The sequence below is a fragment of the Thermobia domestica genome, chromosome 1, assembly GCF_964235325.1.
Source record: "Thermobia domestica chromosome 1, izTheDome1.hap1.1, whole genome shotgun sequence".
In the NCBI taxonomy this organism is placed as follows: domain Eukaryota; kingdom Metazoa; phylum Arthropoda; class Insecta; order Zygentoma; family Lepismatidae; genus Thermobia; species Thermobia domestica.
Window position 1 is genome coordinate 213,632,663 of NC_137454.1, and position 24,881 is coordinate 213,657,543.

At 34.9% G+C, this 24,881-nt stretch overlaps 1 protein-coding gene across 1 annotated transcript in view; it reads right to left on the minus strand.

Moving 5' to 3' along the window:
• Positions 1-1,064: 1,064 nt before the first annotated feature.
• LOC145667043 (uncharacterized) overlaps positions 1,065-24,881 on the minus strand; it is a 74,208-nt gene continuing 50,391 nt past the window's right edge. The window contains exons 2-5 of the mRNA XM_081734740.1: positions 10,312-11,935; positions 7,508-7,779; positions 4,611-4,763; positions 1,065-3,318 (exon numbers count right to left, since the gene is read on the minus strand). Of these exons, the coding sequence (XP_081590866.1) occupies positions 3,058-3,318; positions 4,611-4,763; positions 7,508-7,779; positions 10,312-11,935 (2,310 nt within the window). The 3' untranslated portion in view covers positions 1,065-3,057. The remainder of the gene's footprint in view (positions 3,319-4,610; positions 4,764-7,507; positions 7,780-10,311; positions 11,936-24,881) is intronic.

Below are 24,881 nucleotides of genomic sequence, written 5' to 3' on the forward strand. Positions count from 1 at the left end.
CGTAATCGCTACCCTTCTAAACAATACAAATTCATCTTAGACTTAAAATAAAGCTATGATTTCCCTATTTACTCTATTTATTTATTTACAGAAACATCTAAAATTGATTCGGATTTTTTTTTTTTTTGTAAATATTCATGTTTCAATTTCATCCTTCGTTCTATTATTTTATAATTATTTGTTGTTTTACTATTTACGCACATATTAGTATAAGTAATGTCTGTATGTCATGCGCTTAAACATTCACAGGTTAAGAGGAAAAGCATCTTTCACCTTTGAGACCTATCTCAACCCTTGAAGATTTCGAACTTGCAACAGATCATTCATTCAAATATATTTAATAATAATATTATTAAATATTTATATTATAAATTCGTCTAACATATTGTGTTATCAAAAATGCTCTTAATTCGTTTTTAATTAATTACATGTTTAAGTAGAATCGAAATTATTGATTTTTTTTAAAAAAAAAGATGATTACGAGCACGCAGATCTCAGAACATTTTAAGGAAGGAAGGGTTTTCCCGGGGTTCTCCCGTTTCCTCCCACTTTCTTCATTCCACCATTTCACTCATCTCTCATTATCATCGTCTCCTTTAGCCTAGCCGGCATAACCGTGGGACGTAAACTTAAAGATTTCATTTCATTTCATTTTTTTAAAGAAGGAAATTAGTAAAGCTTCCAGTGACTTTGTATCAATAATATGCAGACATTTGCGTATTTTTTTACTTACACTTTTAATGTTGAAATGGAAAACGAGCATATACTTAAATTTAAGTTTTGGGAATGTAAATTACAATCATTAAATTTTCTCAGTTTAAGACAATAATTATTTTTTTTCTTTTCTCTTTTTTTAAAAAATCAGGATTTTAAATCACTAAGCTAACAAATAATATTTCAATTTGTTACTGAGAAATATCAATAATGACAAATCTGTGCAAATATGATTCAGTAATTGAATACAATTAACATAGAAATTACTCAATATAGTAAATACAAATATTCCACTAGAATTTATTTCAACTTATATTAATTGCAATTACTCTCATACTTTGATAAAACAGTAAAACATCGTTGAATCATATGTATCATATATTTGTTAAGCCGTACAAAGCAGATAGCTTTGTAATCGAATTGAATTTTTTTTTTATCAAGCAATTGCCAAATCAATATAAAGAGCTTCCAATTTTTAATTGCCTTCTAAAAAAATATGCTTGTTTTATAAATGTGGAGTTTATTTTATGCATGTCATGACTCATGGAAATTGTCTTTAGATAGCTATGGATTAGTTATGTATTTTTGCTAGATTTATGTTAAGCTATATCAACTAATGAGAACGCTAAAATAGAGCTACGAGTAGTTAACCAGAACATACATATTTATAATATATAGGTATAATATATATGGCGTAAACTGGTCATTTAGGACCAGGCAGGCAGTATATATGATTCTTTATCTTAGGATCTTTTTTTTTTTAACAATTTCTATTTATGTTGGCATTCTAACCGTTTAGTAATAAGATATCGACACACAAATTAAAGAAATTAGCTTACTTTTTTATTCTTAGTTTTATAAGTAGTAAGTAACCATTTATAACACCATTGCAATGCGAAAGCGATATTCCACAGCATAAACAGAGTAAAAATTAGCTAATACAGTAATTTGTTTTTGAAATAATATTTGAATGCGGTCAACCACAAAAAAAATAAATAAAACTCTTGCACGTAAATTAATTCCTTGCTGAATTCTTCAAATAAACCATACAATTATTTTGATACAGAAACAGAATATGAATTTATACTCTTAAATTCATAGCATATCAACCAGACTTCAGTTACATACACGTACATAACACGTAACATATGATAGTACAATTAATAAGTAATGTTGTTAATTGTTATAAATATGATTTTGCATGTAACTAAACTTTATTTTGCAAGCAGTAACCAGACAGTCAAATTCTATTGGTTTTAATACATATAATTCTTATATACAATACATATAATGTTAAAAAGGTAGCAAACAATTTCTATTTCTCTAAACTTTCTCCGTAATTAACAGTATTTGAAGTAAATGGAGCTGGGACAAAGTATTTTAATTGTTTGTGTTGTTCTAAGAGGAATTACTTTTATTTAGCATTTTGCTGCAAGGAATAATAATTTTAATTATTAACTAATATTTACTATTTATAAACACTAACATTTCTTCTAATACAGATGGCACTGCACTTTATGCTAATTGGAGACTTATTAACGGTGTGAAGTACCCGCGCCATCTTTGTTTTTCAACCCGTTGATTTATGAGATTTTATTGTTCTCTTTGAATAGAACTGAAATTTTTATGGTTTGATTTTATTAATTTGTTCTTCAAGCCTATTTAAATGATCCTTACTTCGTGAAAATTAAATTTTGTTTTTGATTCCTAAATCAGATTTAATTTAAGTAATATTAAATTTATACACATGAATAACGCAAATTCTTTTGGGAAACACAAGGAACATTGAACTATAATTGAAGAAGATATCAGTAAATGAAGTCATTAAAATTCCAGCTCATTTTAAAAAGAAGAAAAGAAGAATTTTTCCATAAGCATCAATAGCTTAAAAAACAAATATGGCGCAGGTACTCGGCATCGTTAATACAAAAATATTTTCTTCCGTACTTTAGATGACATTGTCTCGTAAAAGTTGAACTGCAAGGCATGTATATGGTCTCAAAAACGTTACCTCTCCGACTTAAGGAATTAATTCATTATATATAAAGACTCATTTCTCATTTCAGAAACACTTTAATCATATAAGGTACTAACTTATTAATGATTTTTTTTTCTTATCGTGTACACACGATTTTACATATTTTCCTATTTGTATATTAAAGCCATGTTGTTCATCATGTGCCGCACTGCCGGAGCAAAATGTCACTATAACCAGCAAGATGTAGCGTCTTTATAGTAAAATTTCCTTCTAATGTCTTATAAAGTCAATACAATTAGCTATTTCAATTACAGTTTCTATTTTACTACGAAGCAAGTTTTCTTGTAAAGATATCCCTAAATAAACTATCTGCCACTCAAAACGTAGCTATTCACTGCATCCACAATTAAAGATGGTCCAGTAGGATAAGCTGGACCGTACATGGGCATATTGTAAGGCCCTCTTCTTGGTTCAACACTCGTTGCTGTTGCCATTTGGCTATAGGCGGCGTAACTTTGTCCTTTGTGCCTACCATGACTATCTGTGTCTTTGCCTCTTCCAGAACTATAGAATCCCACTTCGCCTTTGGACCCATTGTCAGCCTTAGCTTTTGCTCTCAATTCAGCCTGAAAATAATAATAACAATTATTATTATTATTATTATTATTATTATTATTATTATTATTATTATTATTATTATTATTATTATTATTATTATTATTATTATTATTACAAGAATAATAATTGTGAATAATAGTCATTTGTTATAAACTGAAATGTTCGAGTGAGTCCCTGAATACACAAATATGGGTTTCAAATATATAGGAAAACGATTATCTATATATTACACGTTTGATATATCTATGTAGACGGCAGCATTGCAAACTAATTTCGTTGTGTACAAGTGGCGTCAAACAAATTGACAGTATTGACAAGGGTACTGTTTTGACGTGAAATGTGCACAAGATTTTCAAGAAAAACAGAAATGGTAAGTTAGAAATAAATAAGGATAGAATATTTTCAAAGAGAAGGGTGCCCAAGTTCCTTTGAACATAACTGTACGTTGTAATCTAAAATCGGTAGCGTTATAATCCAAGAAGAACTATGGCCGATCAGAGGAGATGGATTTTAGTTGAATCATGAATGAACAACACACCAAACTTCATTGCAGTTTTTAGGCTGGCTTTCTAGATAGGAGTTGTTGCCTGTTCATAGTGATCTCTAATTGCCTCCTCCCCCCCCCCCCCAAAGAAAAAGCATGTGCCCTTGTGACTTGGTACTTCATAAAGAAATTGATAACGTAGTGCTGATCTTACTTCGAAAACAATTAATCTGAGGAAAAATAGGTAACGAAACAAAGTCTATAGGAATGAATTGATTTAATGTTCTATATAATAACGATCGCTAGTTACGCATGTTTGGTTGTCTATAAAAGTTCAAGTGATTAGAATTCTATATTTAACTGGAGGTTTACGCCTCATGTAGTTTCGGGACTGTAAAAAGAAGCATTTTCTTTTTAGATTAATGTCCCATGATTATACTCCGAAGCTAAGGGAGAGGGTGATGATGAGATAGAAGGTAATGATGAAATACGAAAGCGAGATGAAATGGGAGAACCTCGATAAAAGCCATTCACATGGTATTTGTCCATCACAAGCCCACTTGATGGGAGCTGGGATTGAACTTGGGACCGCCCGAGGTGAGCGCTCTACCACTGAGCCACTGCGACTCACTGTAAGGGACCTACTACAATAAAACAACAACTTAACTTACGCGTTCGCACAAAGTAAGAAAGGTGAAGTATAAATTCCATCAAATGTTTTGGCAACCAATAGGTATATAATTGAACAACGCTTTGCCTCCTCGTGCATAATCTGGAAGGTCGCATCTTTGTGCAATTAATCTCAGATAAACTTACCTTTGACAGTGCTCTATTGTATCGGTCTCCGAGGAAATCGCCAAAGAATTTAAGAAAGCCTCCATAAGTAAGTCCAAAATCTTCATCGTCCAAATCATCATAGTATTCCCTTGTTACTTGGTATTCGTCTTTATGGTAGAAATTACGAAAACCCTGCAAATAAAAGAAAGAAAGAAAAACAAAGCTGAGAAAATTTTTAATTGGGACCAGTAATTACTCAGTGTAACTGCATCGATATTATTATTACTACTCATCTTTTAACATAAAATTTCCTTGGTTATGTATAGTCAGTACATGAGATCCCATTGACGTTATTTTTGGCTTTGTAGACGGCAGTTTACTATCTCTTAATTCAAAGTAGCTCCCCCAATTGTTGTGAGCGACCCAATTTCTGTATCCCATTGGAATTCGAAGCCGGGACCACCGAGAAATTTCCAAGTAAATGTGATATGTTGGTTGACCGAGAACATTACACAGTTCTACGGTTCTATTTTAATTCACTTGGAAATAATGGTAATACTAGATACAAGAATAAATAGAATATAGAAAATTAAATTAACAGTATTCTGTATCTGCATCATCTCGATTTCTTATCCCATTGATTTATATGGGGAATTATATTTCTGATTCCTTTAAAAGTGTACTGGAAGGTCCTCTGTAACTGCTTGATGTATTCATGAAGCAATGATAATGGTTCCAAGTTAATCTGTGACGTTGTGTTTCTGTGATAGTGAAATTTTGATTCCCAATAGTGGCTGAAGGAGGTCCCGGAGGATTATATCGTTATATAGCATTTTCGCTTTATTTTGACCTGAATAATAGAGCCCTATTATCCATGGGCGCCATTCTTTAGAATATCCGAAATATATTACTTAAATTAAATTTGATTATTACATTTTAAAATTATACACGACAAAACTTAATTTACATGAATTAAGGATCATTAAAATAGATTTGCAAAAGATATCAGTAAAATTCCTGCTTATCTTAAAGAAACCGAAAAACAATTCCCCATATAAATCAATGGGATTAAAGAAATAAAGAAATAACGCAGGTATTTTATATGGTTAAGAAATAATTACATCATGGATGAGAAAAGTTTGCTTTCTTTTAAGTAAAACCTGGGGTTTCAATTATTGAGTAAATTTGCATTTCGTTTAACTATCAAAATTTCTGTTTAGTGCAATTAAATAAATTTTCAAAATCTCAATATGGAGTAAAGTTATCTGGATCGAGTGTACAAACGTCGCAAAAATTGTAGGAAGTATGTTCGTTATTATGAAAAGAAGGGGAAAAAACAACAGGTTAATTGACTTAATGAGAAGTAATTGTAATTCAGGATGCAATTCAAGGGAAGGTAGAAAAAAAGAAAGGCAAGACCTCGAAGAGCTGGTCCTGTAATTCAGTTACTCGAAGGAGGAATAATAAGGTGAGAAACATAGTCTATGCACTAGAGGTCTGCACAGGCTCAGGCCGAGCCCGCGGGCCGGACTTGGACCTATAAACGATATATCACTTCGGGCCCGAGTCGGGCTCGGGCCGTAAATTTTTAAACATAAAACTATATTTCTCGGGCCTTTTTGAGCCTAACTTTGTAAATATACCGTACAACAATAAATCTCCGTTCTTTCTGCACCGCTCTTTCAGAAGAACTTTCAAAGCACAACTGCAAAATTAAACCGCTGAGTGTTGTAAATAAAAATACAATTTTGCGTTAATCATTAAGTTTCTGTAATTCGGGCTTATTTCGGGCTCATTTGATTATCACAAGGGCTCGGGCCTGAATGCTAAAACATATTTCAGACTCAGGTCGGGCCTCACATTATATATTCACGGGCCGGGTCTAGGCTAAAAACTCCGGCCCGTGCAGACCTCTACTATGCACTCGCCAACTACACCGAATTTCAAGCCCCGACGTGGTTCGGTGCTCAGGTAAATAGTAGGTCCTGTTTTTTATTGCCTAAGGTGTGTTGTAAGGACGTAAATGAATCAAGACTACGGAGAAATACTTTCCAATTCATTGAATATGTTAATTAGTGTGTCAAGACGAAGAGAGTAGCGGGATATCGAAATACAAATGTAAATTTTAACTCCCAGCAATAAACCCGCAGTATAAGACAACACTTACTATTATAATGATTGTGTAGATGTTATAATAGAAACAGAAATAGTACCTAGATATATATAAAGAGATTACGAAGAATACCAAGTTAGGTATCATATTAATATCAAATGATATTTTTATATTTATAACCTCAAGAATTAGCGCTCAATATAACACAGAGGTATAATCAAAGCCATGTTACTTGATGGAAATCGGAAGGCTACTCAGATTATTATTTATTTATTTATTTATTTACTACTTTCTTTGCTCGTTCTACGCTCGCATTATGTGGATTACTCGAGACGTTGTTGTTACGGTTGCTATTTCTTTAGACCTAAATAACTTCTTAAGGTAATGAAATGTTTTTAAGTTGTTCTAATAGCCTGCAGTCACTTTTTTTGAATCATCCCTTAGTCATCATTGTGTATGATATGATGTTTTAATTATATATTCTTCCAACAAACTTAATTAAGTCAAGGGGTGCGGTGGCTCAGTGGTAGAGCGTTCACCTCCGGTGCTTGGGGTCCCTGGTTTGATCCCAGCTCGCGCCGTGTGAACTTTGTGGTGAACAAACACCGTGCTCGTGGGTTTTCTCGGGGTTCTCCCTTTTCTTCATTCCATCATTTCATTCATTTCTCATCATCACCGTCTCCTTTAGCCTAACCGGCATAACCATGGGACGTAACACAAAGATTTCATTTTTTAAATTAAGTCAATAAGGAAAGAACTGGTAGCATTGATGGGCTTAGTTTCTTAACTTTTGGAATAGAAAGATAAAGGAGTATGTGCTTACATTAACAGAATGTCCTCTTCTGTAATTACTTCGATTTACATCATGTTCTCCTTGGCGACCTTGAAATCGGTTCTGAGTGTTGGCATAACCATTTCTTGAGTCATGATATTTGCCATAATTACCAGCACGTCCTGCGTGGTAGCTGCTCTCCTTTCCCCGTCCATGGTTTACATTTCTATTGTCATTGTATGCGTTTCTTCCGCCTCCATTCCTGTGGTTCTGATAGCCTCTGTCATTGTACAGTTGCTTGGCATCTGACCTTCCATCATAGCCTGTAACACGATACGTAAAAATGTACTTCCCTTATGTAGCTACTGTACAGGAAATAAACAACTCTGGACAATAAATTGTTGTATGATTGTTAAAACCTTGCGCAATAATCAGTTTTAAAAAACTGTTTTCAAATTATGTGTCTCGTGTTACTGAAAATACCATGTTATACTAAAACTGTTTTCAGAATTTAACCGTAATTTTCGACCACACCATAATAGTTTTCAAGATCTGAACTTTAATGTTGTAATGATTTAGTTCCAAATGCATGTTATACTGTTTATTGCTGAGAAATGTAACTCAAGATCGCATATGGCACTTATTGAAATATAATTATATATATATATAAATGGCTATAGCCTCTCCTTACATTCCATAGTGCTAGCATTAACTACAAAATCCCAAAGGTTTGTTTTTAATTTAAAGATTTTTTAATATCACGACTATGCTCCGAGACTAAGAAAGACGGTAACACTGACAATGAACGCAATGGTGGAATGGAGAAAGTAAGAGGAAACGAAACATCTCCGACAAAGTTCATTCACAAGGTGTTTGTTCATCTCATTTTTACACTTCAAAGCATCTAGAATTATTTTTGTAAGTTAATCCACTCTTATTCTATTGCAATTTTTTGAACATAATTTAATAAATATATATTGTTTTCTGTTATTTAAAATCCCTAGATTTGATTTAGTATTTTAATCCACTCTTATCCTCTCATAAATTCGCTTTTATACAAGTTTTGTAAATATATTATTTTCCATAATTTAAAGGACCTAGATTCCTTATGTAGCTTACATCATTCCCTTCTTATTACAATCTGTCTTTCTAAAAATTTAGTAAATGTATCATTTTGTGTGGTTTAAAATCCTTAGGTTTGACTTTGTAACTAACCCACTCTTATCTTATAAAGTTGCTTTTGCTCGATTTTGTAAATGTGTTGTTTACAATAATTTAAAATATCCAAGTTTCTTTTCCTATCTTAATCCATTCTCATCTATAAAATTTAGTAAATGGATTGTTTTCTGTAGTTCAAAATCCCTAGGATCGTTTTTGAAACTTAATCCGCAGTCATTCTTGTTATAAATTTGCTTTTATTCAATTTTGGAAAATGTATTGTAATGTTAAAACAGTTGGATTTCTTTTGGTGACCTACCTATTTTACACTCGTTACCTCTTTTACGTTTTCTTCTATAAGATTGAAGCATTCTCATGAAGAAAACATTTCGATGTAACCGAGAAAAACAAGGAAAACTGAATGAAGTAAGCTGCCATATACAGCAATGCTTCGCTTAGAGGTTGCAAACATACCAGTGGCGTATCTTGAGCAATAGAGAAACGATTTGTTCAGGATATGTCAAATCATATTCTGTATAACATGATTCTACTGGAAACTCGGAAAAGTTCAAAATGTGCCATATAGTGTTATTCTGGAGAATGCTTCAATTTAGCAAATTTCTGTAGTTTAAAATCCCTAGGTTTGTTTTTGTAACTTAATCAACTCTTATGCTATCATATTAACAATTTACTTTTTTTCGATTTTGATAGCTAAATGAATTGTTTTCCAGAGTTTAATATGTCTAGGTTTCTTTTTGTAACTGTTCCCACTTTAACCCTATTATGAAGTTTCTTTATAATATTTAATAAATCTATTAATTTTTGAGGTTTAGAACACATGTGTTCCCTTTGGTAACTTAATCCAAGGTTTGTTCTATTGTAAATTTTGTTCTACAAAGTAATTCAGTATTCAGTTCCAAAACGGCTCTTGTCTATTTATATTAAATCCTAGAAAACCGAGAAAGACTGTAGGATCGATGCGTTTTGTAGAACTGGAAATATTTGAGGATTTTCAAGTATTTCACATGAACACACTGAAGTATTCCCAGTTCTACAAAACATGAAGATCCTACATTTTTTAGTTTTCTGGGATTTTCTGTAAATGGACAAGATCCGTTTTGGAACTGGAGGACTCATTTGAAAAAAAAAAAAATAGTGTAAACTTGTGTTTTAACGTTACTTTTGGATTGTAGCTTCAATGACTGGAATTGTGATATTTGCAAAGGAAATCGAAACAACAATGACACCATTTATATCATAAAATACAAGATCAGAAATTAGTGATTTTCCTCAGAAATTAGTGATTTTCAACTGGACATTCTATCTGTAATAGTTGTCTTTACCTATTCTTATAGTTAGTAGCACTAAAGATAATAGGCACTTGAACTCATCAGGCTATGGTCGAAGCCAAACGTCCATCGATCGCATAATAGATTGTCTTGCAGGTACACCTTGTGGAAGCCCTAACTACACTTCATTGCTTATATAACATAAAATACAAACCTCCCGACCCGATCGCCTTCGTTCTTTACCCTCACTACTGCTTTCTATTCATTGTACGAAAGAAGAAGGGGTACTCTGACATATCATTCCGTTCTAAATAGCTGATATGGAGAGATTAAACGTACTTCAGAAGTACATTAACTGTGAACTAACTTAAATAGTAATGTCATCTTGTCACCCTGCTCATAACTTACCATAACGCCCTCTTTGGTCATCAACACGTCTAAATTGATTACCATCAGACTTCCTGTCTGCCACGAAAGATTTCACAACTTCAGCTTTCCCTGGAAATACTCTCACTTGAGACGACTGTTCTTCCTCCATATTTGGCTGTTCATTCCTCCCATTATGATGATGATATCTATACTTATCGGGAAGCAATCGCTGATGTTCATGGTGTCTTTTATCTTCCCTAAATGTTCCTTGGATATTATCTGCAGAATTGTCACGGTGATGAAGATTAGGAGGTGGTGGAAGTGGTCGTGGATAGTATTGTTGGCCTCTTTCAGGTACCTTTTCAATGTATTTTGGCTGCTGATTATGTACATACCCTTCAAATTTCGTTGGTTGTTGTTGATGATAAGCTCTATTGGGATTAGGATATTCTGCAGGTGGAGTAAGGTAGGTTGCAGGAGTGTCTCTGTAATTACCATCTGAAGGAGTTCTTGCTTGATATCGAGGATCTTCCAATTCTTCATCGTCTTCAGTATAAGTGTAACTATCATTATTATCATCATCATTACCATCGTCGTTGTAATCATCGTAGTAGTCTTCACTTTGTCTTGAAGAAGAAGGAGGAGGAAGAGGAGGTAATTGTTCTGAAGGTGGTCGTCTGTAGTGAGAAAGAGGGACAGGATGTCTCGGATGATTTTGTAATGGGGGATCAATACGCTCTCTGTCAGGATAAACGGGTACATTGCCTCTTGTCTGAACCTGAATAGGATATCGATTTATCTTCGGTGCATTTTGTACTCCAGGCCTCGGAGAAACGGGTAATTTGGTTCTATCCACTTGTTGATACAAGTATCTTCTGGGATACTCTTCGACTACCAATTTAGGCGTTCTGGGATTGTAGTCAACTTCACGTACAGGTGCTGGTTCCTGAGATTGTGGTTGAGAAAATGTTTGCAAATAAACAGGTTGTATTTCAGCTTGTGGCGGTAGTGGTCGATATCTCGGTTGAGAATTATGAATTATAACTTGTGGGTGTTGGTTTTGATATGGATAACTGCCAATCTGCATATTTTGATGCGAAACTGCTGAAGATGGAGGTAAACTTTCTGTGTATACATATAACGGTATTTGGCGACCGTCCGGAAGCAATTGACTACCTACAAGAACAGGCCCTGCACCTGGAACATTAACAACTTGATGGTATATAATGGTTCCTTGTGTAGTTAAATCTTCGGGTAAATGAATGTCGCCTTCCACATTTCTGTTGCTTTCTCTTTTCTTGTGCGCGCTCAACTTACTGTGCTCTTGTGTATTTTTAACTTGGTCTTCTGATTTAATTTGTAGATCGTGCTTCTCAGAATACTCACTGATTAATTTAGGGTTATTTTGAGATCTTAATGGCTTTATCTTATGCAATCCGTTGTGACTACAGTTTTTGGTGATATTATTGCATACAAGCGCAATACTTTCTTGTCTATAGAAACTACTGTAACTAACAGGACTTGGAACTGTCTTATTTTCTTTTGAGCTACTATGTACAATGGCTGTTGGTTGCTGAGTATTGATTTTGATTTTGCTTGCTACATCTTCTTCTAACTCAGCCAATGGAAATATCACCAGCAACAACACAAAAATGGCATCGACCTGAAAAACGAGAAGGAGAATCAATAGGTTTTTTTTTTTTTTGGGGGGGGGGTAATGGTTACAGCATAGAAATTTAATCAAAATGAAACTACAACTACATTTATTATACTGGATATTATGTTATAAAATTTTAACCATATTCAAACAGTAATCATTTAGACCTATGATGTGCGTGGTTCTGATAACTATACAGTATTTACAATTGCCATAGGCAAAGAGGCATTCAACAAGAAAAGATCACTCTTAAATAGCAAGATCAATATTGAACTTACGAAGAACTTGGTTAAGTTCTATATAAGGAGCATTGGACTGTATGGTTCAGTGACTTGGACATTACGGAAGTTAGAAAAGAAATATTTAGAGAACTTCGAAATGTGGTGTTGGAGGAAGATGGAGAAGATAAAATGGACAGAGAGAGTAACAAACGAAGATGTTTTAAAACGGACAAGAAAAAAGAGGACGTTTCTAGCCAGCATCCTTCGTCGGAAGGCCAATTGGATTGGACACATCTTGAGAAGAAATTTCCTTCTTCATGCCGCCACAGGAGGAAAGATGGAAAGAAAGCAAGAAATAGGAAAAAGTAGAACAGAACTGATCGATGATTTGAAAAATAGAAGAAAATATTGAAAGTTAAAAGAGGAAGATGGAGAAACGTGGAAGAAACATTTCCAGGCCCAAATCTAATTAAAAAAAAAAGCACTTCATTAGTCCCAAGACCTTCCAAAAAACAGAATATTTAATAATAATAATAATAATAATAATAATAATAATAATAAATAATAATAATAATAATAATAAATAATAATAATAATAATAATAATAATAATAATAATAATAATAATAATAATAATAATAATAATGTAAAGACCAGTATCTCGTCATTTCTACAAAAATTTTAAACATGATAATTTTTGCAGATTTCCTTAGTATTCGTTAGTTTGAATATTTTGAATGTATTGCATTGACATAAATTATATATCCACCGATTTTCAGTAGGATAACAACTTAAACCGCATTACGAAGTTTAATTGTACAATATTATATTACCGTTTAAGAAATATCAGTCCATAGCTCTCATTCAAATGAAACTGAAACTTCATTTAGTAAAGTTTTAGTTTAGTAAAAATGCATTTACGGGAGACAAGAAACTTTAAGAGTTTAGAATATTCTTAAGAATGTTGTCATCTCTCTTTTCGTGATATTTTTAATCTTTTGTCAATTTCTAGGAAACAGTACTTAGATATTTCCAGTTCTTGAGTAAATTCTAATTAATTAATGTTACCCTTACAAATATCTGACAGCTCTTTTGCATTAACCTTGGTATCTTTAATTTTATCGTAATGTTTTGCTTTTTTTTTCTTTCTTAAGAAATAGGCCTCGCTTTTCCGTTTTGTTGAAGTCCAACTATCAACTAATTTAATTTGAGTAACCTGAGTCAGAAGAAAACATTCTACCAAATACTATTTAGAAATGTCACTATTTTATTGAAGTAATTATTTTTCAATCAACCAAAATCGTGTTACTTAAAGCTGAAGCAAAGAAACACATTGCAGTTATTTTGAGAAGCATTTAAAAATATATATCAGAATGTTTTGTATAAAGTCACGTTTCAGACCATTTGTCTAGTAATACTAGAAGGTTCCAGCCAAGTAAAAGTACGGTTACGTAGTTCTTATCTTCACTGGTACATGAAAAACTAAAAGAAAAATTGATTGCTAGGGTGAAATTAAGGTTTACAGTATACAAGAATTTTGTAATAATGAGATGAAATTAAGTTTTACATCCCTCGGTTATGCCGACTAGGCTAAAGGAGACAGTGATGATGAGAAATGAATGAAATGGTGGAATGAAGAAAGTGGGAGAACCCCGAGAAAATCTACGCACACGGTGTTTGTCCACCACAAAGGTCAATTGGCGCGAGCTGGGATCGAAGCAAGGTCCCCATGCACCAGAGGTGAACGCTCTACCACTGAGCCACCACGACTCCAAATTTTATAATAATGGGTATAGACTAACAGATAGTGATTCACACATGGCACGTTCAGTACATAAGGGAATCAAGTCCACTTTTGGTCATTTTAGACATATTTCATCTTTAAGATGTCTACTGAAGCTCCTTTCAGAGCTTAAAAGATTCATATTCAAGTACGAGTATTGTAAATAACTTAGTTCTTACAATGTAAAAAAAAAAAAAATAGTGTTAACTTTTTTATGTTCTTAAGCATAGCGTATAAACTTCATGTCTCCTTTTCTCACAAGTTTGTTCACTGGACTTGATTCCCTTGTGCTCTGAACGCCAGATATATCACTTAACATTTCTATAATATAAACTCTATCTAATAGATCAATAAACTAAATGATCAAACATTAGAAATTTTCACTGCTCTATTTTTAAATTTTATTTTTAAATATTGCTCTCTGCAGGGCCGTACCATGGAAAATCAGCGCCCGGGGCGAGACTATACGACGGCGCCCCCATACATATATTCCAAGCAATTTTTCCTATCTTTTTTTTTTCCTTTTTCACCCGAATTTTTCGCCGCCCTTTCTTCGATATCCGGGACCGTCGCCCCGCTCGTTCCCGCCACGGCACGGCCCTGGCTCTCTGTAAATTTGTTGTCAACGTTTCTTCTGTAAATTACCGGTATTTTGTGGAGACATTTGTCAGTATAATATTATTCATTTTTTGTGGAATAACATTATAATAATTTTGACATATCATGGTTTACAAAAACTTATATTAAATACAGTACGAATTGACATATATCATGTTCTGTACCAAAGTTAAGTTGATTTCATTTCGATGACTACTTAATCTGTTATTTTCCTCAAAGTAGAGAAAGGACGGCCAAGATAATTTTCTGATTTAATACCCATCTCTTTCTCTCTCTCTCTCTCTCTCTCTCTCTCTCTCTCTCTCTCTCTCTCTATATATATATATATATATATATATATATATATATATATATATATATATATATATATATATATATATATATATATATATATAAAAGCATATGATATGCTATATAAGCTACCATTTGTTATTTTATTTGTTGAAAATATCATTCACAATTTTATTTTGTTTTGATGTAAAACATATATTCCATACCTTTAGTCAATGTTAATCGTCCAGGAGGCGATACGCAGCTCCCCCTTCCCTCCAAACTTCCTAAACCCTTATGGATCCATTTTGTTCCCCGCCCCTCGAACCTCCAAAACTGTTACCTTTACTAACGTTGCTAACGTTACCGCATATTTATGACTTTACGCGCTTTTGATTTTCCAATACAGAATTTATACCGTTCTGCACTGTGAACATAATGAAATTTAGGCACGAACGACAATACAGATCTTATCCTCATTAAAGAGTTTGGTTTATCAAATATTCTTTATGTATTTACTTTATCAGTGTGTCCGTCCGTCCAAAAGCCAAAAGTTTCAACAAGAACAACTGCATGGATCACCATCAGTGTTGGCCAAGATGCACACGATTGGAAGTTAGGGACCGTGTTCGTTAATGGAGGTGATCCATTCATTGAAAATGGTAGGAACTTTTCACGTTTATCGGTATAGAGGTAAAAAAAAGTAATAGTTATCGAGAAGCAGTATATCTGTAATGGATTAAGCATCCCAAGATTGCGTTTCATGTCCATCCTCAACAATTTACTAAAACCGGAAGTGGTAGAAATCCACTACAACTTTCGGCTCTAATGTTTTTCAATAATAGAGCAAAAACGTTAAGAAAGCGAGAGGTTATCTTTCGCAATCGATTAAGCGTTCTAAGAATAGGTACTCTCTTCTCTCTCAGCCCTCTATTGAAACCTTAAGTGGTAAAAATCAACTACTTCCGGTTTAAACATTGGTCGCTATAAAGTAAAAACGGTAATAGATTGCAATTGGAAGAAGCTGTTTTATGCCATCAAGTGGTAGAATTCTACTACCACTTCGGTTTCAATTGAGAAAATATCACGGCTACAAATCAAATTCATTCGTATGGTATACAGGTATCACTTTTTATTTATTTATTTTTTAGCTATTTCCGGAGAAAAGTGAACTAAACTCATTACAACATGTAAAGGCCAACCAATCCAGATAGCTTTTAGTTGGATAGTACACGGTGAGCACATCGATTCTGATCACCGTATTTCTGGCTTTCTAAGCCGAAATTTTCTATCTCTTAATACAAATATCTCCACAATTTCCTCATAGAGCTGGGCAGGCACATATCTAGAGGTGTCGATGAGGGGCTCACGGGCTCTATGACCACTCGCTGAAAATTGCAGTTGTTTCTTGGATAAATTTGTTAATAGTGTAAGATGAACTAAAGTTAGCTCCTTCAAAATTTCTCTGCCTCTGCTCTGGTGTTCTGATGCTGGATAAATCGAAAAATGTGTGACCCCACCCCATTCCTTACCGGGAATCAAAGTGAAAGCAGTAAATCAGGCGCGTAGGGATGCGCACAAGAGAAGATATATATATCTGTCTCGTCTCGAAAATGTGCTGTAAAAGTGATGTCTCGACTCGAAAAATGTATATTTCTCTATTGGAAGAGCCGTGTCTCGACTCGTCTCGTACGCATCCCTGCAGGCGCGCATCCACAAATTTTTCAAGCTTTGGAGATCCAAGCTTCTGGGGATAGAAGGTCCAATGCTACAAGCCACTACGTCTATGTAGTATTGATATTCTGCACCCGAAAAGACAATACGTAATTGTAAAATACTTTCACCTATATTTTCAGAAAAAAGAAAATTATTTCTACAGAACTAGATTGTTCTTATAAGAGAAAGAGTACAGATGAAGTGTAAGATCGAATGTTCATGCTACATCTATCATTTCCCTATTAAACAAGTACAGTTTTATTGAGAAAGTGCTCAAATGTATGTTGAGCTAGGAAGTTTGGGGTCTCCGGACCCGGTGGACTCTGCCGTGGGTGCGCCCCTGGGGGACAAATCAAAGACGCACGGCATGTGTTTGGCTTTACGGGAATGCCTGTAGCGGTAGCCTGTATTGAAGTTAGCGAACAAATAGGAAGAATGAATTCACAAGTCTTTCAACAGGCGCAGCTAGTTCTTACCGGCACCGAGAGATCGCAGCACAAGCCAGTCGTGTGTAGAGTAAATGGAAGCTATATGAGTAAGAATATTACAACCATTTTGTGGATTCTGGAAATTGTTTCGGACTAATCTGTTTCAGTGTTCTTTATTGGCCATTCTATTCTCGATAGCAGAATGGTTTGTCATTACTGTACCATGGTTAGGCAAATAGTTTACAACCCGCCGTGAAACAGAAAAATAACGAGTCATTCCAAATCAATATAAGATTATGTTGAAAAAAAAAAAAAGGAACAGCATATATTCTCACTGTACCAATCAGTATGTCGAGCGAGTGTTTAGGATGTATGGCCAGAAGAAAGAAAAAGGAAAAAGAATGCCGACAGAATTTGCGATGATCGAAATTTGTGTTCAGATGAACTTTAAAAAAAAATGTTACGATTTCGACAAAACGGCTCTGGAAAATGGGATTATTCTTCACGCAGAGAGCAGCTCCAAAAAATGTTAAAAAAGCAGACCGTGCATTATCACTAAGGCTTTGTGTTGTTTCATCTTTAGTACAATAATCAATTCATTGCTAGTAATGGTAGTATCAGTAGTTAACAACAGTGGTTATAAATGTTATAATTAATGGTGGTAATAACATGCAGAAATCTTTAGTTTCAAAATTGCGTGTCACCAATTAAACTTATCAATACATATTAATATGTTTTAATTGAATTTTAAACGAAACTATCAAATCTCATATATTTATATATGTCTAGACAGTTCTGGTCACCATTTGGGGATGTGCAAGACTGGTGCTATTACGATCTGTTAATAGTGTAGCCAGGATTTTACATACTTTAACACTGCAATATCTCAATTAAATTTAATAACGTTTAAGTTGGTACACATATTTATACGTCTCATGTTATCATGAACGTGTAGAAAAAGAGGGGATCCATATCCTTGTGGATTTTTCTTGTACCTAAGTACTTGTATCTGTGTATTCATCCTTAAGCTCGTTTGAGATGAAACTATTAGAAAATTTTAAAAGTAGAGAGAATCCTATTATGTTCAACTTATAAATTAGATCTTTATATCGATTGTGTCTTGTAAATTTCACAGTCTACTTGTTAGTACTACGAACTCATGTAGCATCTCAAAACTTTATATATATATATATATATATATATATATATATATATATATATAACTTTATATATATATACAGTGGCGTATTTTCGATTTTGTTTCGGGGGGGCTTTGCTAACTTTCAGAAAATTTTTGAACGGACTCTAAATCGAGTTTTCATTTTTTTTTTTTTTTTTTTTTTTTTTACGGAATAAACACATCATACTGAGTTAAGTAGATAGTTTGGATTTGGCTAAACTATATGTAGTTCTCGAGATATACGGCCTACATGGAAATTTTTGCCTGAAATATATTGAATCTTTTGATCCAAAAAAGAAAACTAGATGCTGAAGTTCAGAAGTTGGAAGCAAAGAAGAAACAAATGGAATAATGTTACAAACAAGGGCTAGATGCTCTCGTAGAACAAATTCAAGAACTGAAAGCAAAACAAAATTCTGATTAAAAATGTAAATGTAAGGATTAATATGTCTCAGAGTTGGCAATATTAGGTCTGCTAGTGGGCCATAGTTGCACAGCGTGGAGTACTCTGGTGCATGGAGTACTTCGTTCGATCCCAGTCCCCACGAGGTGAACTTTGTGATGGAAAAAAAGTGCGCGAGGGTTTTCTCTGGGTTCTCTTGTTTCTTCCCACTTTCTTCATTCATTTCTCATCACCACAGTCTCCCTTAGCCTAGACGGCAGAACTGTGGAATGTAAAACTTAAAGATTTCGTTTAATTTTATTTTAGGACTGATAGTATTAGGTGTGAGAGAGAGTTGGCAATATATTCTTGACTGCACGTTATATTGTTATTTATTGGTTTTTCAAGCAAAAAAAAAATCTAATTTGCTATGTCAAGGTACCGGTACTGTATCATACATTTATTATTATATACTCAGGGGTGCCCACAAGGGGGGGTTATGACGCAAACTGCGTCATTGAAATATTTGGGGGGGTTAAAAATCTATATAAATATGTTTGACGGGGGGGGGGTAAAAATTAATCGAAAATATTTTTTTCATGGAAGAATACCTATGGATAGACAATTGCGGGGGGTGCGTCATGGACATAAGGGGGGGGGGGTGGGCACCACTGATATACTTACATGATAAGTTTTGTGTAAATAACAATTACTCATATGGAACGTAATAAATATGTAAATGGTAATTTAAAAAGTGTGTTGGACGAGTATGAGGATGGGGAGGCCATTAAAAAAAGTGTATGATAGAACTTACCCCATATCTTGCCATTTATGCTCAAGAATTTGTCAGGGAAAGCAAGTATTTGTGTTAGGGAATAACAGGGAAATCAATATTTACTTTCTTGTGGGAACCCTGATCTAGTTTATATTTTGATGTACCATGTTGAACTGTTTCTTTCTTATGTATGTGTGTGTCTTTTTCCGTTAATGCATTTAAATGTCGTGTTTTGAGCATGGTCGGTGTTAGGGGTTGTCTGTTGTGGGGGCGGATGTTCCGCGGGTTTGGAATACCCTCAGTCGAGTGGGGGAATTCGGCAGTTTTCCTACAGGAAATTATCAATATGAAACCTCGGTTTTTGAGCATTTTCATGTATAATTCTTTATAATGCAACATAAGGAAATATATATTTAAAAAAAATTTTTTTTCAGAGAGTTGTTGCCGGGGGATCAATATCTCTCCGTCTTTAACCTTCGTCTACAGAAAAACTTCCCAATGGATTTTACTCATTACAAATGCAATCTTTAAGCAAAATACCCTCGCTGTATTTCATCATTTAGATAGGCGGTATGTCAAGTCAAAATCGACATAAAACCAGGGGTAAAAGTGCGGGGGAACGCGGGGGACACCATCCCCCTTCTCGAAGAAAATATGTACGGAGTCTCCCCAGTTCCTAAGACATTACAATGGGCAAAGATAGACGGGGGGAATGGCTTGAAGTAATGCCGCTACCTACCAGAGTTGAAAAAAAAAATGATTTTTTTGAAGAAAAAAAACAAACAAAAAGAACGTTTTTTATGTTTAAAACATGTTTTTTTTGTTTAAAACGTTTTTAACGTTTAAAACAAAGTTTGTTTTAAACAAAAAAACATGTTTAAAATATTTATTTTGTTTAAAACAATAATCTAAATAGGCATATACAGGGAGTTTCAGATAAAATGTCCAGTGCTTATAAATCCGAAATGGCTGAGAATAAAAAGATGAAACAAAAACTGAGATAGGAAAATGTCATAGGGCGCATCCCATGGTGTTGTTGTGGTGACCCACAGGGCACTCCTTCAAGGGGGCCAAGGGGCCAACTTCAAATTTTCAAATAGGAACATGTATTGAATCATACCTCATTCAATAGTACTTGAAAAACGAAACAACTTTTGTAGGAAACAATTTTCGATTTGGGCCACCGTTTTTAAATGGCCGCAAAAAGTGGGTCCTATATCAGATAAAACGTCCAGTGCTTATAAATCCGAAATGGCTGAGAATAAAAAGATGAAACAAAAACTGAGATAGGAAAATGTCATAGGGCACATCACATGGTGTTGTCGTGGTGACCCACAGGGCCCTCCTTCAAGGGGGCCCAGGGGCCAACTTCAAATTTTCAAATGGGAACATGTATTGAATCATATCTCATTCAATAGTACTTGAAAAACGAAACAACTTTTGTAGGAAACAATTTTCGATCTGGGCCACCGTTTTCAAAATGGCCGCAAAAAATGTCCTGTATCAGATAAAACGTCCAGTGCTTATAGGCCTAAATCAGAAACGGCTGAGAATAGAGAGATGAAACAAAAACTGAGATAGAAACGATGATAAAGCATATCAAGTGGCGTTGTTGTGGTGACCCTCAGGAAACTCCGTGAAGGGGGCCCAGGTGTCAACTTCAAACTGATCCAGGACTTTTTGCGGCCATTTTGAAAACGGTGCCCCAAATCGAAAATTGTTTCCTACAAAAGTTGTATCGTATTTCAAGGACTATTGAATGAGGTATGATTCAATACATGTTCCCATTTGAAAATTTGAAGTTGGCCCCTGGGCTCCCTTGAAGGAGAGCCTTGTGGGTCACCACGACAACACCATGTGATGTACCCTATGACATTTTCCTATCTCAGTTTTTGTTTCATCTTTTTATTCTCAGCCGTTTCGGATTTATAAGCACTGGACGTTTTATCTGAAACACCCTGTATATTACATTTTTACATTCTTAGGTATTGCTTGTCATCTATATTCAACCGCTAGATCAAATTTCGGGAACTTCCCTAATTTCGATCAGCCCAAATGTTCAATTCCGGAGAAAGAAATCGGGAATTTCCCGATCTCTGTTCACAGAATATGAAGTTTAGTTTCTTTGTGTTACGTTCTATCAGGACTTTAAACCTCAATGGCTCAGTCTTAAACCTCAAATTAAGGCTGGAAGATGGTTTTGGTACCAATTCATTCCTGAAAGATGCAGCTTTGCTGATGTGCATTTTATGTATGTGGAAGGAGGGTAAATATCGTGTTTTTTTGTTTTGTTTTTTCAACAGTTTTTTGGGGGGTCATTCCCCCTCTTGGGGGATAGATTCATAAAAATTGTTACGTGAAGCAATGAAGTAGGCCACTACATGGTAATATCGTGTATTTGGACTTCTTACGTATATGGGGTAGCAGGAAGGGGGCAAAGTTTGCCAATTTTTGGAGTTTTTTTTTTTTTTTTTTTTTACGTAAATTACATTTATTTTTACAACAAACATCAATAGCACAGTCCTTAATTAAGCTAGAAAGACGATTTGGTACCAAAGTATTTTTGAGGGATGAAGCTTTCCGTCAGTTGCATTTTATGTATATATTGGGTACGTATGTACGGCCGAGAGAGGGAGGATGAAGTTGTTTTTTAAAATTTTTCATCAAATTTTTTCATCAGGTTTTGGCGGGTATTTCTCCCTCCTTTGTGGTACATCCATAAAAATTGGTATGTGAAGCAATGAAGTAGTCCCCTACATGATAGCAACCTGTATGTGTACTTGTTGTTTATAGACGAAGAAGGGGTCAAATTTGGTTAATTTACATTTATTTTCGGGACGGTCCCATATAACACAAGATATATTTCACTGAAGTGGTCTAGAAACATAATTCTTGTTCGTATACATGATGTATGCAGCAAAAATGATTTGCATATGGACGTGGTACTATAGTGAGGGAGGGGAGAGAATGTCTAATTCAATGAATGTTTTTCTGCGTATATATATATTTTTTAATATTTCCTACATGAAACGAATTCATTACGCAATGGTAGCAATGGCTACCATTTCTTATATTATTGTCACAAGTATGTGGCCTACACATTAGCATCATTTTGTCAGCGTAGGGAGACTGCAAGGGTTGCCAGGGCCCCGCAAAGTCAATATTTTCATATTTTTAATGATTTTTTTTACGTCTGTTCTTTTTCTACGAATACGGCGGGAATTTCACGAATGTTACCTCGTTGGAATTTGTGGTCTATAAGCTTTCCAATGGTGTATAACTCATGACTCTGTGATAATTAGGGGGGTTACCAGAGCTCTGAACATGAGAGTCTACCGTTTTGTTAAAATCCCTGGCGGGTATCTAGAGTTAAATGTGTTGTTATGCCGTAGACACTAATCATTATTAGCTACCTATGTTACAGATAGAGATGTATCTTGAAAACTGTTTAGTTAAAATACGTCATTTGCTCCTTCTAGGCTAGTCACTGCTCTTTTCTATGAGTTGTATTGTATTTGTCAGAGTATTTCTTCTAACTTATGATGTGAGAACTGTTCATTATTATGGAAATGATAGTGATCAAAAAAATACCCAAGTATTGAATTTGTGAATTTGGATCTTAGAATAGTGTATAGTGTGTTTAACCTCTATTATTCTTGGAAATTAAGAAATGTTCAAATACTTAACTTGAATTTCTGTTGATTTAGTTATACGCACATTGATCTGCAGAATTTCGTTCAGTAATTGCTGTTATAATAAGAATATAACTCTGCTTGTAATTTACTCCATGCACAAATCCTGCGGAGGATGGGTTGTTTGTTAGAAAATTAAATTAGCTTCTTCAATCTGATATTTTAGTTGTTTTAAACATGTCCAACCAGCATCGAAAAAAAACACGTTTAAAACAAACTGAATAAAACAACAGCCCTCGTTTTAAACATGTTTTAAACACTTGTTTTAAACATTTTGTTTTAAACATATCAACCCTGCTACCTACCGTCTCCCCACCGTTTCAGATCCACTTTTACCCCTGCATAAAACATACCTTCTCTACTTTTCCCCCCACTTCGAACACTGCTTGTTTCAGAAGGCCAAAGGCACAGAAATCCATCTGTGAAGTATCTGGTGACTTCACAGGTATGGACGAGAAGGGTATAACAGACAAACAAGTCTCCATGACTATACGCCGGTAATACGCGACAGAGCTGCGAGCAGTGTGACTGGATGCTTTCTCCATGTGAATCCACACCTTCCGGGTGTCCCTGTTATACAACTGTGGGATGTGCGTTGTGAAGAAGAGTTCAATGATGTTCGTTTGAAAGTAAGCTGTATTCACTTTGCGCTTCGAACCACACGATGCATTGGTAATTTCCCACGGGCGCAGAAACCTGCCACCAACATGAAGCCTTTCGAAAACTTCTTGCGACATTCATGGACGAACTCGATGCGGCCCTTCGCATTATATGGTGAATAAAAATTGTCCCTGGGCTTATTGGTGTCATCAAGATAGATCCAGACTTCATCCAGAGTGACATCCCGCTGACATTTGTCACCTGAGAGGTACCGTTCACACAACTTTCTTGCGTTCGTGGATCTCTCGAATGTGATAACTTATGCCCCATCGCCTTATGACGTTTCTTTCAGTCACAAAGTGTCCTTTATGATACGACACTCTGATATCCTGCATGAGGTTACAAGGTTGCTTTGGGTGGGTGGGTTCTCCATAACTGATGCCCGGATGTTTCTCAACACGTGGTGCCCTGGCTGGACATGCCCATTTCCTTTTATTGTTACGACTTGATCTTGATAGTTAGGGCCGGTGCTTTCACAGCGCTGGCTTACCCTTTCTACTGTACGCCTGCTGATATTTTTGTCCCTTGCCGGGCACATTTTCACAATCACTGACGCACTGAATTGTGCATCGGAAATTGCAAAAATATACCCTTCCCAATAAGGTGTTACTTTAACAGACATAATAGCTGTTGTTGTAACCATAACAACTTCCACACAGGGTTGTACGTTACTCACTAATGGATTCACAGGCTATTTTGAAAAGAAGCATTCAAGTCGTGAGTGGGCAAGGGGTGTCGCTGTCTCACTTTCCGAATTCAAAACTGTTGTAACATTTTTGAATAGAATAAATTAATTAAATATGAATAAAATAAATTGGATTTTATAATTCTAACTTCAAATGCTTGTTGTTGGGTTGACTAATTCGTATTGGACTTCCGAAGAAAACATTAAAACAATTTCAATGACCGTGTGAGTAGCGACAAATCCCAGTCACGATCCATGTTTTCAGGTTTTAGTAGAGATAGAGAAAGGAAGAGAGAGAAAGAGGAAGAAGAAGGTAGAAGGGAAAAGGGAAGGTGAAGAAGGAAAGGAAGAAGAAGATAGGAAATTTAAGGAGAAGGGGTTACTGGGTAACTATGGGAATATAGTGAAGAATTTCGAATGACTCCGGAAGATAGTTTTAATTCAAAAGCTTATTGCTCAAGGATCAATATTGAAGTGATACTGAAGAGACACATGTTCACTCATACTACCCCGACCTGGATCTAGGCAACTACGTCAGTGGGA